Source organism: Leopardus geoffroyi, chromosome E2 (genome assembly GCF_018350155.1).
Source record: "Leopardus geoffroyi isolate Oge1 chromosome E2, O.geoffroyi_Oge1_pat1.0, whole genome shotgun sequence".
Taxonomy (NCBI): domain Eukaryota; kingdom Metazoa; phylum Chordata; class Mammalia; order Carnivora; family Felidae; genus Leopardus; species Leopardus geoffroyi.
In genome coordinates, this window is record NC_059335.1 from 48,723,821 (window position 1) to 48,741,112 (window position 17,292).

The window sequence follows — 17,292 nt, forward strand, 5'->3', positions numbered from 1 at the left end:
AATTGGCTAATTCAGGGCTGGGGCAAAAATATTCCAAGTGTATATAGGGCACTCTGTTATGCCAGAAGGAAGGCCCCAAAGAGAATGGGGTCATATTCAAACGACAAAAAAGCTAACTTCATAAGGGAACTTCTACTCATCTAAAAAGAGGCAATTTAGTATCCACAAATGAAAAAGACAATAGTTTAAAGCACAAATATATAAAAATCTGCAAGTTCAGGTTATCCAAAAAAACTAAAAATAAAAAATAATACAAAATTACTTCATTAGTCCCCAATGGAGACTACTCTGGCACCAATTCCTTACTGTGAAAACAGATAAACAAAGGGGAAAAAACAAACTACTTATCCTTTCCCTCTACAAACTGTATTTTGGGATAGGCAAATTTCCTCTTTGGAGAAAAGTTCCAGCTAATAAAATGAAGAATGAAAAAGAAAATTGTCATTTCCCAGTCCCTAATGACATAATGAATCTAGGTAATGTGCCATCAATGACTGTTATTAGGTAAAAGGTTGACGAGAAGATAATGTGTCCTTAAGTATAAGATACAAAATATCAGGGGGCACCTGGGTGGCTCAGTCAGTTAAGAGTCTGACTCTTGATTTCAGTTCAGGACACGATCTCTCGGATTCAAGAGTTTGAGCCCTGCATCGGGCTCTGGGCTGACAGCTCAGAGCCTGGAGCCTACTTTGGATTCTGTATCTCCCTTTCTCTCCGTTTGCACTCTATCTCTCTCTCTCTCGAAAATAAATATACATCGGGGCACCTGGGTTACTCAGTCGGTTAAGCGTCCTACTTCAGCTCAGGTTATGATCTCACAGTTCATGAGTTCGAGCCCCACATCGGGCTCTGTGCTGACAGTGCAGAGCCTGGAGCCTGCTTCAGATTCTGTGCCTCCCTCTCTTTCTGAACCTCCCCCACTCATTCTCTTTCTCTCTCAAAAAATAAACATTAAAAAATTAAACAAACAAACATGGGGGGCATCTGTGGTGACTCGGTTGAGTGCCTAATTTCAGCTCAGGCCATGATCTCACAGCTCGTGAACTCAAACCCTGCATCGGGGTCTCTGCTTACAGCCCACTTCAGATCCTCCATCTCCCTTCTCTCTGCCCCTCCACTGCTTGTGTTCGTTCTCTCTCACATAAACGTTAAAAAAAAATTAAACCTCAAAAAAATTCAAAAAATAAAAATATCAGATTTCAAAGACTTTGTTAAAAAAGAGAGAACAAAGTTATCTTAATTTTTATACTGATAACAAATTGAAATGACATTTTAAACAAAAGTGTTTAAATAAAACATTACAGTTAACTTCATCTGTTCCTTTTTCATGGCTACAGGAATATTTAAGTTACACAGGGCTAACGTTATATTTTTAATGGACAGCATGCTCTAGATCCACCCTCTAGTCTATAGGAATTACAGAGGATAGAACAGTAACATTAACACACAAGAAAGGACTCTGCCAAATCCAAAAGGCAGAAATTCTTCAAGACAAATGATCTGGTTTCTTTAAAAAAAAAAAAAAAAAAAAGGTGTAGGACAATTTTTCTTTAAGTTTTTATTTATTCTGAAAGAGAGAGAGAGTGAGAGAGAGCAGGGGAGGGGCAGAGAGAGAGGAAGAGAGAGAATCCCAAGCCTGCTTGGGAATCCCAAGCACTGCTGTCAGTGCAGAGCCTGATGCAAGGGTTGAACTCATCAACCACGAGAACATGACTTGAGCTGAAAGCAAAAGGCACATACTTAACCAACTGAGCCACACAGACACCCCTAGGGTATGACAGTTATTAAAAGAAACAAAGGGGGAGGCAGCGCCTGAGCGACCCCTCTCCCGTTCACGCTCTCTCTCTTAAAAATAAACAAGACATTAAATAAATAAATAAATAAATAAATAAATAAATAAATAAAATAAAAATAAAAGAAACAAAGGGATAGGTCATGCAAATGCAAACTGTGGATAGCTTTATGCAGATCCGAAGTAGAACCAAAGGTAAAAGCATTTTTGGAAAAAACAAAACCAACACAAACCAAGAAACACCAGAACACGAATAAGGTATCAGATATTAAAGAACTGTTAAGTTGTATTCAGCATGATAATAAAATCGAGGCCTAAAAAGAAAACAACCCACACATCTGTTAGAGCTACAGTCTCAAATAGTGAAACTTACGATTGCAAATAACTTGTAGTGTTACTATAATATAATATAATATAATATAATATAATATAATATAACTTATTTTTTTAGGCCTGACTTGTTCTAATTAGAGAGGAGAGAAGTGGAACACAGACCAGCACCATTCACTTTTCATGAGGTGGTAAAATGAAACCACAGGCACAGCAAATGCCCATATAGAACAAGGAGTGCATAAAAGCTAAAGAAGGCCTGACCTCAATGTGAGCCTCAGATCTCTTACCTGTAACCCAATATTCAAGTATAGGAAGCCAATAGAGCCCCTCTCACCCAGCTCATCTTGCTTCTCAGTCCCACCCATTTCCACAATACACAGGGACTCAGGCTGGGCTGGGAGAGCTTGCATGCTCAGAGGCTGCAAACAGTCCTAAGGAGGAAAGAGAAAAGAATAAAACAGGGGAAATGACCAATTTTGGGGAATAAAATCTAATTCTCAGAATGAAGAAACAACTTTCTTGTGGAGGGGAATCCTATAGTGAGCTTTAAATGGGTTAACACTAGTTAAACCAAATCTTAGAATAAGCTCTGGAGAGAACCATGCTTTCCTTTCTGTAAAAGTAGATAATGGTAAAGGTAAATAAGCAAAGGCAGCTCTTAAAAGTCATCTAAGGCCCTGGAGCCAAGTCCAAGTCCTTTTCAGCAGTCTTGGGTTTTTTTGTTTCTTTTTCACTACAAACGGGAAACAAGGCTTAAGGCAAAACAACACTTAGTAGTCTGCCATCAGGATCTTCACAAACACTCCCCAGGTGTGCTGCTATGATAATCAGAAGTGGCAGATGCTGATTTCAGGGTCTAGCCCAGACAACTTCAGAGATGCCCATCAGGAGTGAGCCAGCAGCTCAGTTTCCAATGGGAAGACCCTTGAAGTCAAGGGTGACACTCACTGAGGGGTCCAGGGAGATGATTCTGACAGTATTGTCCACCAGCCCCACAGCAAGGAAGCGAGACCGCTGCTCTCCAGGAGGCACATTGGCCAGACTCATGCACACCACATCGGCTGACATCTCCTTCCGCTCTGTGTACTCATTCAGCTGTCCCGACTACAGAAGTAAGAAAAAGAGGTCACAAACGACTCCCACTTGCCCCTAAACCCTGAGCCTGGGAAAGGACTGTTAAGTTCCTTTTTGCTTCCTCTCACCCTTCTTGCTATAATCAATGACCAAGAATTTCTCTACATAAGGCCAGGAGCAAGCAAAACTGATGAGACAATCAAGAGACAACACAATGTTTTTGTCTTTAATAAATACAATATGTTACAAATTTTCTAAACCAACCTAGCTCTCAGGAAATAGAAATATAGAAAACTATTCATCTGTTCATGAGAACACTTTGGATAAAAGATAATTCAAATATGAATTCAAATTCGAATACTTAAAGAAATCTCAACCAGAGGTACAGTTAGACTATACAGGTTGACCACATCCAGAAACTTTGCTGAGAGCATGATAAGTATACCCAATATCCTTCCATACAGAAAAGCAAAAGAATATTTCTGAAATGGCTTCAGATTGTAAAAATTAAAACCTTTAGCCAATATATGTTGGAAAAGTAGAATGTGAAAGGCAAGAGAATAAAATATTTCATTGCTAAGATGGAACTTCATAACTCTAGTTAGATTTAAAACATGAGGGGCACCTGCATGGCTCAGTTGGTTAAGCATCCAACAGTGGCTCAGGTCATGATCTCACGGTTCATGGGTTTGAGCCCCACATCAGGTTCTGTGCTGATAGCTCAGAGACTGAAGCCTGCTTCAGATTCTGCGTCTCCCTCTCTCTCTGCCCCACCCCTGTTCATGCCCTCTTTCTCAAAAATAAACATTAAAAAAAAAAAGAATTAAAACATGAACTTAGCCTCCCTATCCCATCCCCACTGGGCTGGATTTGCTTGTGAACACTTTCCCTCCTCAATTCTCTTTGTGAATACTGAACTACAACTCTCATCTTTACCTCTGGATCCTAACACTAAGTTCCACAATGAATGATAAAATAACATACAGGATCCATCTCAAAATAGACCAGCTCTCCTCCTGTCAGGGCAATCACCACTTGTCGCTGGTTCACAGCACATTTCACAATCGTTTTCTTCCCAGGGGTCTTCCACTCATTGACTCGCTTGTCTGCTCTTATATGCCGAATGCCATCAGGATACACCTACAGTCAGCAACAAGAAGAAGGAAACTGACTTTAGCAATGTGACTCTGTACTCAGCATGACCCTCACCCTTACCAGATGGGTCCCTCCTGTCCGAACTGGCACCACTGCATTGAGGCACCAATCGGGTCAATGACAAAAAGAATCACTAGGCCCCAGACAGGTCAAATTAACCTAAGTTCATGTTTGCAATGTTCACTTCAAAAGAGTTCAAAGTGGGGCACCTGGGTGGCTGAGTCGGTTAAGTCTCCCTCTGACTTCAGCTCAGGTCATGATCTCGCGATCTGTGAGTTCGAACCCCGCGTCGGGCTCTGTGCTGACTGCTCAGAGCCTGGAGCCTGTTTCGGGTTCTGTGTCTCCCTCTCTCTCTGACCCTCCCCCATTCATGCTCTGTCTCTCTGTCTCAGAGACGTTAAAAAAAAAAAAAAAAATTTAAAAAAAAAAAAAAAAGAGTTAAAAGCTCATTAATGTAAGCACAGCAGTCTACACCACAGTGAAAGGATAAAGTAAGGTGAATAACTCTCTGGGAATCCTGACCTGTACCAAGGCATCATCTCCTAACAAGGAGCAGGATAAGGTTGGGGTTGTGCCCAGGAACCCAGAGTCAGTCACTTCTTCCACAGTCTCTCCGATGGATAGTACAAGTGTGGCATTCACGAAAGACACAATGATATAGGCATCAAACTCATCTGCAAAAAGGAAAGTAAAGAGGAGTTGGTTAGCTAAGAACTCATTAGTTACAAAGCCAAATGAGATATACTAAGTTTTCTCTTCAGAAACCTTCCAATGAACTTCTTCTATGTGTAGTCATCACACAGACTCATGTGGCAAACAGCACAAGATGATCCAAAGGATAATTGAAAATAGTAACACCCTAGAGATACACTTTGCTTCCTCAAAGGCCTGAATACATTGAGTACATATGCCCACCCCTAACACCTCTGAAAATCAATTTTTCTTGAGACATTTGCTGGAAAAATCCAAGAGGACAAAGCAGGGGAACCAGGCAGGAGGAAATTCTGAAAACTACATTATTTACATATACTGAACTTAGAGCTTATTTATTTGTGCTAGATGCCCATCACAATCCATTCTTAAAGATAATTGTTATAACTAGGAAAGGTCCCCAGCCTCTTCCAAAAACCGATTCTGTGGGAACATAATACCTGATGAATAAAACAGATTACTTAAGCTTCAATGAGACTGTCACCCTCAGGCTTAAAACAGCGAATCCTAGGATATCCCAATTAAAATGAGATAAGAGCATTAACCAGGAAGCATTTTATTGTTTATACTGTCAGCCCTTAACCTTTCTACTCTCATTATTTAAAAATGCAACTATTGGGGCGCCTGGGTGGCTCAGTCAGTTAAGCGCCCGACTTCACCTCAGGTCATGATTGTGGTCCGTGAGTTTGAGCCCCGGGTCGGGCTCTGTGCTGACAGCTCAGAGCCTGGAGCCTGTTTCAGATTCTGTGTCTCCCTCTCTCTGACCCTCCCCCGTTCATGCTCTGTCTCTCTCCGTCTCAAAAATAAATAAATATTAAAAAAAAAAAAAAAATTTTTAAATGCAACTATTCAGTGGTCAGGAACAACCCTATTAGGATTTGCTTTTCATTTAACGAAACACAGTTATGAATAAACACAAATGAGTTTCTCCAAGTCAGAGGATCTGAATACAGGCACTCCCAGAAGTTTCTCATACAGATCCCACAGTTAAAGGCCACCTGTTTCCCATATATATTCCCTCCTACACATAAAACACCTCTGTGCATCTCCCACACCCAGTACAATGTTTGGCATAAAACTTTTCAAATGATGAATAGAGAAAGGTATGTTATTTTTTAAGGAAGGGTTAAGATTTTTCTATTTTACTTCTGAATTTTCTGTATCAATTCCCCTTTCTGTCTCCCCCTCATACAGAAATCAGGTCAACAGGGGACTGAATGACAAGTAGACAAGGTACTAAATTAGAGTGGCTACCTTACTCATAGAAGTAGCTATAGGACCCTGCGTGCCTGAGCCCTTGTCAGAGCTCAACACCCTAGGGCTGATCCATCCCACACATGACAAGGACACAGTATGGATTCTGATTGCTCCAAAGGTGGTTCAGGTGAACCAAGATTATTCACTTAGTTCAGCATAATCAGTGTTCTTTACAGAAAAAGAGACCAACTGAAGATGTATCATTGGTGTAGCCTACAGCAGTATTCTGCCCTATGAGCAGGACGTAGTCAATTTGGTGGGCTGTAATCAGCATTTTTAAATAGAAATATATAGAAATAAATATATTTTATGAAACTGTTTCACACATGAAATTACTCACACAGTAAGGGTGAGTAAGGTTTTCCAAACTTTTCCTTAATAATACATGTGTGTACTGAGTGGCTGAAAGGCAAGGATCAAAGATCATTCCCAATGGGTATAATCTAACGGCTACACCAGGAATCCAGAGTAAGGTTCAAGTTCTAAATCATAAGGAGTAACAACGGACAAGTAGATATGCTGGTTTTAGATTATTTTAGTTACAATTGTCAAGATGTATCAAATACTTTGGGGACACCTTATAAAATGACTTTGTAAGACCAGGACCATGTAAGTAAGGACATGGTTGCCCCTGAAATGGATGTCTTAACAGTTTACAACAAAACCAAAATCGATCTCCACACAACGCCAAACGTGGAAGCTTTACTCCAGCTGTTCTTGAACTGGAAGTTTCTATTGTGTAAAAATAACAGTGTGTAAAAATAACAGGAATTACTTAATTTTAATATTACATGAATACTATGTCTTTTCCCACACTCTCATTACTGAAACCTTATATCCTAAAAACTATGCCAGAACAAATTAAAGCCAAACATCAAAGGGCTGTTAACTGGCCAGGATTTCTGGTCTCTTCCTTCAATCAAGGGGAAAGGGAGGAACTTCAGCAAAGAGACCACGCAAATTTTGACTTACATGCAAGAGAATGAAGGGAGAGAGGAAGGAAAGCTGCCTGGGACTTTATCTTCCCTTTGACCCAAGGCCCCATACTGTTCAGACACAAAAATAGAGAGATGCTCAGGGGATTTACATACATTTGCTGAGCAATTCAACAAGCAGTAGAGCTTCACATCACAGATTTCCTCAAAATATCCATTACCCTAGGAATACTAGGCACACTGTAACTTCTACCCTTTCCATTCTATATCCAGGAGGACCTATAGCCGGCTAATTGCTCATGTCCTAAGGAAGTTACAGGTTAAAAGTTGGAGTTCAGGGGGCACCTGGGTGGCTTAGTTGGTTAAGTAATCAATTCTTGAGTTTGGTTCAGGTCATGACCTCACGGTTTGTGAGATCGAGTCCTGCACTGAGCTCTACGCTGATGGCGTGGAGACTGCTTGGGATTCTCTCTCTCTCTCTCTCTCTCTCTCTCTCTCTCTCTCTCTCTGTCTCTCTCTTCCTCTCTCTCCCCCTCTCTCTCTTCCTCCCTCCCTCCCTCCCTTTCTCTCTGCTCCTCCCTAGCTCACATGCACAGGCGCGCACACTCTCTCTCTCCCTCTCAAAAACAAACATTTAAAAAAAAATTGGGAGTTCAGGGGCGCCTGGGTGGCGTAGTCGGTTAAGCGTCCGACTTCAGCCAGGTCACGATCTCGCGGTCCGTGAGTTCGAGCCCCGCGTCAGGCTCTGGGCTGATGGCTCAGAGCCTGGAGCCTGTTTCCGATTGTGTCTCCCTCTCTCTCTGCCCCTCCCCCGTTCATGCTCTGTCTCTCTCTGTCCCAAAAATAAATAAACGTTGAAAAAAAAAAAAATTTTTTTTTTAAAATTGGGAGTTCAAAACAAAATCAAGGGAAATGACCAGATACATCCATGTTGCCTTTTTCCAGAAGTTACAAGTTTCACATAAAAGAACATCAATGCCATCATATTAGGGTATGAGAATGCATCTTTGTCTCACTTAAAGAGGACTTTTATCTGAGCACTGCTGAAGCAGCCCACAGGGGAAGGAATGCATTCTTCTTTCCTCTGTGTTGGCATCTGAAGCTCAAAACACAGCTCACTCCAAAACTGAGGGACCAGAGATGCTGAGTGACCAAAGATGGTTTAAGCTTCCAGTGTCTCATTCTCACTTTACACTCTATTTGGTGCCTGTCTTGCCTCAGCAGTCCTGATTATACTAAAAAAAAACACAACAAAACAAAACAAAAATAGGTGGCTTACTCCAGGGCTTGAGTCAGTACACCTGGAACATATGAATCACCAAAGGAGAGTACGGAGTTAAGGTTTTCTAGCTACAGGTTCTTTCAGCTTTAGTGAAAGACACATTAGTCGTACTTTCTACTTAGGGAAAAAGTAAGGGAAGCCGATTCCTGCCTCCAACCATTTAATATATAGGCAGATGGGTGTGTCATCACTACAATGCACATGAACAGCCAATTTCAAAGTTACCCTCTGAGATGCCTTCAGGGCGGTCTTAATATTTTGTACAAATCCCTCTCCCTGGGTAAACTAGAAGACCCCATGGTAGACCCTAGCAGTATGTACACACCTGTGGTGATCAGCACCTTCACCAGCCACCTGTGGAAGAGAAAAAAAGGCTTGGTATTGGTAGTGTGCATCACCAAGTACCAGCCAAGGTTAGTAGTTGCCTGAACACTACAGCATGTGTGGACATGTGGGATAGTCACACAACAGTAACTTGGAGTATCTGCAAAGAGAATGAACAGAGAGAACCTGACCTGTTTTTGTGGGTGATCACCCAAATTATAGTTTCTAAAGAGTGAAATTTATCAGGATGTAGTCAATTCCTAAAACTTGATATGAAAAACATTCAACTACAAGTTCCATCATGCAACATACTGCTTATCACTAACTCATCAAGCATTGTCCAAAAAAGTCTTTTCTGATTCTCCAACATATGCCAATTCCCTCTCCTCTAACCTGTCCTGGCAACATGCTTGTGCGCCTTTCATTACATCAGAACACATAGCAGTTTTGTGTACTTGTCTTCTTGTGTTAGATGGCAAGGGCTCTGAGAGTAGAGATCCAATCCTTTCTTAATTACTAAGTACAAGGTGGACACTTGCACTGCACGATGAGAGTATAAAACTTATCCTAAAGACCAGCAAGACCGACTGACTCCAACTTCAGCGTTAGTCAAAGGAACACTGGACTGGAAGCTCAGAGACCATGTTGTCAGACTATTACCTCAACGCACTATCTTGAAAGAGTCAACTCCTAATTTTTCTGCCTTCATCATAAAAATGAGGGGGAACTTTCCTGTAAATCTAAAACTACTTTAAAATAAAGTTCAAGTACTAGAAAACAAAACAAGAAAGAGGAATACTAAGTTTTATCTCAAAGGCTTAAAAAATTCAGAGTGTAGGCAATGTTTTCATCAGGAGTTGTAATACCAACCAGCCACCAAGCTAAAGGTGAACATCAATTTGACTAGTTTCTTTACGAAGAAATTATACAAAATGGGAAAATCAAAATCAGTCATCTACTAATTATCTTCTAGCAAAAATAAACCTACTAATTTCCTATTTGGTTTTTCTATCTACTCAACTCAGACTTGGTTCAAACACCCACATGAAAACAAAATCCACCATAACGTGCATTCTACTAATAAACGAGGTTTCCCTCCTACACATTTCCCAACTCCCATAAAATCAAACATCAGAACATCAAAATATCAGGACATCAAAATATCAGGAAGATTTCCAGCTGTTTTCTTGAAAAAGCTTTCTATGCTGGCCAGGGTGATCTCACCAGGCCCACATTCCTGAGGGAACAAGAGGAAGATGAAGTCTAAGAATAGAAATGACCTACACCCACAGAGAATCCAAGGGAAAATGAGAATTAAGTTTCATTCCTCAAATTCAACTCATTCAAGAATATCCTGCTGTCACACTGCTTTGCATTTTTACCTAAATTTCAAAATTTTAGGAAAAGGTGACCATTTTTATCCAAGAACTCAGACTCCTCTTTCCTCCATCCACTCTTTTCCACCCATTCAAAAATTATGATTCCATTCAATCTCAATCTTCAGTTCCCTTAAGCACAATTCCACCCATTGAGCAGGACTAATTGATTAATAAGCTTAACTAAATCTCTTAATACCTAGGACAACACCTTCAACTTCACCATGGTTTCAGCACAACAGGAGAAAGCTGCTGAAGAAAACTGAAGAAGCAAAAAACTTTCCCTCACACCACACCTCTTACACGGATGCAACAGGATGAATATGGTCAAAGAACAACACGTATGACAGCTCTACAATACGGGAGTGTAGATGTATTAACAGCCACCCTAATGCACCCCTTACTCATGCATACAAAAAGGTGCAGGCATCCTGAATGAGAGAGCCTGAGAAACATGGTGTCAGGCCAGAAAAAGTTTCCAGTATATTGTTAAATGGAGCAATATAAAAACATTATGAATGCAACCTCCTAAGACTTCTACTGTCGATGTTACCCAGACCCACATTTTGACTGTTGGGAAAGGGCTACTTACCTTCAATGTGCCGACGCACTGTCCAGACAGCATTGGGGTTACCGGGTAACTCAGAGACAGCCATTTCTGACACCTGACAGGGGAGGACACAAACCACAGATCCAATGAGCATAGAAATTAGCTCCTTGCTTACAACTACACTTGATAACAGGATTCTGATACAGCAGCGCTCATACTGCATGCTGGATTAAAAGAATGGAACCGGAGCACCTGACAGGCTCAGCTGGTAGGGCATGTGACTCCTGATCTCGGGGTTTTAACTTCGAGTTCCATGTTGAGTGTAGAGATTACTTACTAATGAAAAAAAAAAAAAAAATCTTTAAAAGAATGGAAATATCAGGGGCGCCTGGGTGGCTCAGTCGGTTGAGCACCTGACTTCGGCTCAGGTCATGATCTCACGGCTGGTGAGCTCAAGGCCCGCGTTGGGCTCTGTGCTGAAAGCTCAGAGCCTGGAGCCTACTTTGGATTCTTTGTCTCCCTCTCTCTCTCTGCCCCTCCCCCGCTCATGTTCTCTCAAAAATAAATAAACATTAACCAAAAAAAAAAAAAGAAAGAAAGGAAATATTCTGTCAAAAAAAAGAGTTAAGAGCCAAAAAGGCTTGGAAATATTGGAGATCCCCATAACAAACTTTAGCAAAATGGGATGGAATGTTCAGGAGGATAGTTGCTGCAGCAAAAACCATACATTTCCTTTGGGTATGCCATGCCTGCATCCTCCTCAAAAAGAGAGCGCGTGGAATGAAACAGCCATCTAAGCCCATTTCTCTTCCTAACCCCCTTAAGGCCAAATCACATCTCTCTTCAAGGACCAATTCAAATGGCACATCCTTTAGGAAAAATCTTCCCTTATCCTCTTGCCTGGCAGTCCACACTCCCTCCTATAAGCTCTCATAGAAATCCCAATCACCACCTCACAGGGGATCCTATGTGATTTCCTAAATCCTAAAAAGTAATTTCAGGAATTATTCTGCCCTTCCTATTAGATTTTTTACGTTCCATAAGAATAGACTCAAGGTGCGCTTGGATGGCTCAGTCAGTTGAGCGTCTGACTTCAGCTCAGGTCATGATCTCACAGTCCGTGGGTTCGAGCCCCGCACCAGGCTCTGTGCTGACAGCTCAGAGCCTGGAGCCTGCTTCAGATTCTGTGTCTCCCTCTCTCTCTGCCCCTCCCCTGCTCACACTTTGTCTCTGTCTCAAAAATCAATAAAAACATTTTTTAAAAAAATGTAAAGATTAGACTCAAGAAGCCTCTCAATATCCTATAAGTTCTCAAACATGAGAGGAAATGAAACACCTGAGATGAAATGATCTAGAGGAGAAAACTAGGTGTATGTTATTATACCTGAACTCTCTGTACTATATCTAATTATTCTGTAAATATAAGACCATTCCAAAATAAAAATGTTATTTTTAAAACCACCGAGAAACAATTAGACAGCTTAATATATTATACTGTGTAACCACATTTTATAAAAAGAACTCACATATATCCATTAAAGGCATTACCTTTTTTTTTTACTTTACTGATAAAATAATAGGAATACCTAATCATGGAACAGGAGAACTGTGGAAAACTTCATCAACAATAAAACTTAAGTGTTAGGTGTGCGATACTCTATACCAAGTGTAATAGTGACAATGACCCTGCTCAAATGAGACCACGATAAAGCTAAACAACAAAGTTCAACAAATAGGTATACAAGGGGGGCACCTGGGTGGCTCAGCTGGTTAATAGCTTCGGCTCAAGTCATGGTCTCATGGTTTATGAATTCGAGTCCCATGTCAGGCTCTGTGATGACAGCAGAGAGCCTGAAGCCTGCTTCAGATTCTGTGTCTCCCTCTCTCTGCCCCTCCCCTGCTTACACTCGGTCTTTCAAAAATAAACATTAAAATTTTTTTTTTAATTTTTTTTTTTTTCCAACGTTTATTTATTTTTGGGACAGAGAGAGACAGAGCATGAACGGGGGAGGGGCAGAGAGAGGGAGACACAGAATCGGAAAAAGGCTCCAGGCTCTGAGCCATCAGCCCAGAGCCCGACGCGGGGCTCGAATTCACGGACCGCAAGATCGTGACCTGGCTGAAGTCGGACGCTTAACCGACTGCGCCACCCAGGCGCCCCAAAAATTTTTTAAAAAATAGATATACAGGGGGCGCCTGGGTGGCGCAGTCGGTTAAGCGTCCCGACTTCAGCCAGGTCACGATCTCGCGGTCCGGGAGTTCGAGCCCCGCGTCGGGCTCTGGGCTGATGGCTCAGAGCCTGGAGCCTGTTTCCAATTCTGTGTCTCCCTCTCTCTCTGCCCCTCCCCCGTTCATGCTCTGTCTCTCTCTGTCCCAAAAATAAATAAACGTTGAAAAAAAATTTAAAAAAAAAAAAAATAGATATACAGGAACAAAGCAATGTTCAACAATTTCAAAATATTTTTCTGTATAATCAAGATCTTTTATAGAATTGGAAAAAAAATTGGGAGGGTGCAGGGGTGCCTGAGTGGCTCAGTCGGTTGAGGATCTGACTTTAGCTCAGGTTGTGATCTCGCAGTCCATGAGTTCAGGCCCCACATCAGGCTCTGTGCTGGCAGCTCAGAGCCTGGAGCCTGCTTCAGATCCTGTGTCTCCCTCTCTCTCTGCCCCTCCACCAGTCGTGCTTTCTCAAAAACTGAATGAAAAAAATTTTTTTAAATTTAAAAAGTTGGGACGGGGCAGAAGACTCAAAAACAATGATTCTTAATTGGGTCCTTTATCTCTTCTACTGTAGACAACACTTTCTGATAATGCACATACGCACTTTTGGTGGAGAATGTTTGCTTTCACCAAATGCTAAATGGGATCCAACGAGCAATAACTAAAAACTATTAGTCTAAATTAGATTTGAGTCATTAAAAATTTGGTGGCCTGATATTTTTGGCACAGCCAAAAAAAATCTTCAAATTTCTGAAAGAGAAATATATTCTTTTTAAAGTTTATCTATTTTGAGAGAGCGAGAGCACGTGCACACAAGTGGAGGGAGAGGCAGAAAGGGAGGAGAAAAAATCCCAAGCAGGCTCTGCGCTGTCGGCACAGCCCAATCCCACAAATCACGAGACCATGACCTGAGCCAAAACCAAGAGTCAGACACTTAATCCACCCAGGCACCCCCTGAAACACATTAACAGTGTTAATAGGTAACATACTTGTTACCGTATGCCAGAGCTTGAGCTAAGTGCTTCTTTATATGCATTACCTCACTTAACTCACACAACAATCTTTAAAGCAGGTACTTAACTTCATTTTACAGAAGAGGAAACAAAAGCTTAGTAATAGCTATTAAGTGATAGAGCCAGAATTCAAAACCAAGGTCATCTTAGCTGCGTTCCAATAAAAATTTACAAAATCAGGCAGTGGGCCATTGAGAGTTTATAACATGCCAACCCTCAACTATGAAGCAAACTGTCATAGGAAGCTTTGTTTTGCTCCTAACAAAACCAAGTTAAAGGAACTTGCTAAAAAGCATGAACCCTAGAATCGCAGGAAGATGTAGCATTTGAAAAGATAATTTTGGGGGCACCTGGGTGGCTCACTTTGTTAAGCATCCGACTTCAGCTCAGGTCATGATCTCATAGTTTGTGGGTTTAAGCTCACGCCAGACTCTGTGCTGTCAGCCCAGAGCCTGGAACCTACTTCTGTGTCTCCCTCTCTCTCTGCTCCTCCCCCACATATGTGCATGCAGGCTCTCTCTCTTAAAAATTCACAAACATTAAAAAAAAATTAAAAAGAAAGTTCTGAGTGTCTATATCACCTAAAAGATGCAACAATAAAGGATTTATTACATAAATTCTGATCCAACCACTATAGTGGAATATTATAGAAACACTAAAAATAATACAACCTAAGAACACATAATAAAGAATAAACTTGGTAAGATACAAAAACGCATACATTGAGGTAAAAAGATATAATTATCTAAAAACAATGAACACAGACCAAGACTAGAAAAAAAATGGAATAAAATGTTCCATGCAGATATCCTCTGTTATGACTAGTGAGCCTGGAACCAGTAAAGATTATTTTCCCCCTTTGATCCTCACTTGCCAATTTTTTAAAATGTGCCTATTGTGCTAACATGTCAAAGAACAGGAAATTTAAACTCTAACTTTTATGGAAATAGGAAAGAAAACATTTTTTCTTTCATAGAAACACTAAATATACCATTGATCTCATTAGAATAAAGTTATAAGCTGCTTTTCCAATGCTTTTCTCCAAACCCTGCAGATGATCTAAAAATACCCATCTTACCTCAAGTCCGTGCCGCAGGACTCTCAGAGATGATCGGGGTCCCCTACCGCAGGCCACATACAGTTGTGGTGTGTCTTCATTGGCCAGATCAGCTATCTGCACAGTGAAAAAGACAAAAAATGTCTACTTGTACCAAGTTGTCACACCGAATTTGATTATTCTCAGGGACAAAATACTTTTTAATTTACTAAACTTACATATTGGCTATTAGCCCTGGGGGAATCAAGGGAAAAAGCCCCCACGTTCCAAAAAACAAATCAGTTTGCAGCAGCAACTTTAAGAAAAAAAGGCTTGTACCAAATTAGCAGAGCATTCCTTAGTGAAATGACTGTTATATAACCTCCAAATGAAATTTACCATTTCCTTTCAGCTAAAAATATAAACTATAATATTATCAGGATCTGTGACTGTCACCAACAAAAATCATACTTATTCATAATGTTAAAATTTATATTCCTTCAATTATCCCACTCATCACTACTTCAAAATTACATCTACTGGGGCGCCTGGGTGGCTCAGTCGGTTAAGCATCCGACTTCGGCTCAGGTCACGATCTCACGGTATGTGAGTTCTAGGCCCGCGTCGGGCTCTGTGCTGACTGCTCGGAGCCTGGAGCCTGTTTCAGATTCTGTGTCTCCCTCTCTCTTTGACCCTCCCCCGTTCATGCTCTGTCTCTCTCTGTCTCAAAAATAAAAAAAAACATTAAAAAAAAAATAAAAAAGTATTAAAAAATTTTTAAAAATTTTTTAAAAATTAAAAAAAAGTAAAAAAACATTAAAAAAAAATTACATCTACTAAATCTGTTAGACTATGTATTATCAAAGTTACTCTATCTACAGATGCTCCTATGACGTGGCTGACCAACTACGGGGTAACTGCATCTGACTGCTCAGCCACCAGATGGGGAAGTCATGTGTTGGTATCCCAGATATCCAGCTGCTTTCCAGTACGTTTGTTGGTCAATACACAAAGAGGTCAATCATTTGTACTGTAGTTTTGTCAAACTGGCCAGTTCAAATGAAAATTCTTGTCTAGAAGGCAGTACAACTTTACTGTAACATGGACAAAGATATGTTGAGCGCATACAGCCTTCACACTGATCTCTCGCTGAAATAAATTAACTTACCTATTTCAAATGCACCATCTTGTTATTTAAAGCCTTGACAAGGAAGCACATATACTACTTCTTCACAGCTTAATATTTTGCTCTATTGGCTATCTTATGTTTATTACTATATGCATTTAAAAACAGTACTCAGAGAAGAGATCCATTTGCCTCACCAGACTAGTAAGGATATACATGGCACAAAATACCCATAGCTCTGCTGTAGATACCTGAACTTTCTATAAATTTTATCTTATCTACAAACTATTTACACTATTATTTCCTCAAATTCCAATGAAACAAGGGGAAAAAAATCACTCATAATTTAATTAGGATTTCATTTATTATCTATTGCCTCAGGGCTAATCCTTTCTCAAAAAGAAAGAACAAAACCAGTTAATTTCAGAATAGTTAATTTTACCAGGAATAGTGACTGAACAGACTTGTTTCTCCAGCATACAACAGCAAACCTCTATTAGAAGTGTGATCAACCTGACAAGGTAGGGTGGCGCCTAATGTTCACTCAAACCCCAGCAATCCAGGACACAATTGCATAACAAAATTCCTGCTACAACAGTGCACCATCAGCAGGGGACAGAGTCCCCATCCTAGGCCACCTTGGGTTCCTCCTTAGAGGATGTATTTTAAGAAGTTCTGTTACTGACTGATCCTAATGTCTCTAGAGATTTTTAAGAAGAAATTGAGTGTTAAAATAAGAGACAGGGGTGCCTGGGTGGCTCAGTCAGTTAAGTGTCCAACTCTTGGTTCCGGCTCAGGTCATGATCTTGTGGTTCATGGTATTGAGCCCCGCCATCAGGCTCTGCACCGGCAGTGTAGAGCCTGCTTACGATTCTCTCTCTTTCCCTCTCTCTCTCTGCCCCTCCCCTGCTCAGGCTCTCTCTCTCAAAATAAATAAACTTACAAAAAAAAAAAATAAGATAAGAGTTATTCATAGACTATTAAGTGACAAAAAGTCAATTTCAGAACACTGAAGTATATAAGCCTATTAGGATTAAAAAAACATAACCCAAACAAATACATGCACATGCAATGATACGGGGAAAATGCCTGGAAGCAATCCTAAGAA

The 17,292-nt window shown here is 40.7% G+C and overlaps 1 protein-coding gene across 6 annotated transcripts in view; it reads right to left on the bottom strand.

Annotated features, from left to right (window-relative positions):
• Window positions 1-17,292, bottom strand: part of SF3B3 (splicing factor 3b subunit 3) — a 58,419-nt gene that overhangs the window by 20,400 nt on the left and 20,727 nt on the right. For all 6 annotated transcript variants that reach the window (XM_045443470.1, XM_045443469.1, XM_045443468.1 and 3 more), the window contains exons 10-15: window positions 15,101-15,196; window positions 10,832-10,904; window positions 4,877-5,028; window positions 4,184-4,339; window positions 3,074-3,229; window positions 2,413-2,556 (exon numbers count right to left, since the gene is read on the bottom strand). In XM_045443470.1, coding sequence (XP_045299426.1) covers window positions 2,413-2,556; window positions 3,074-3,229; window positions 4,184-4,339; window positions 4,877-5,028; window positions 10,832-10,904; window positions 15,101-15,196 — 777 coding nt within the window. The remainder of the gene's footprint in view (window positions 1-2,412; window positions 2,557-3,073; window positions 3,230-4,183; window positions 4,340-4,876; window positions 5,029-10,831; window positions 10,905-15,100; window positions 15,197-17,292) is intronic.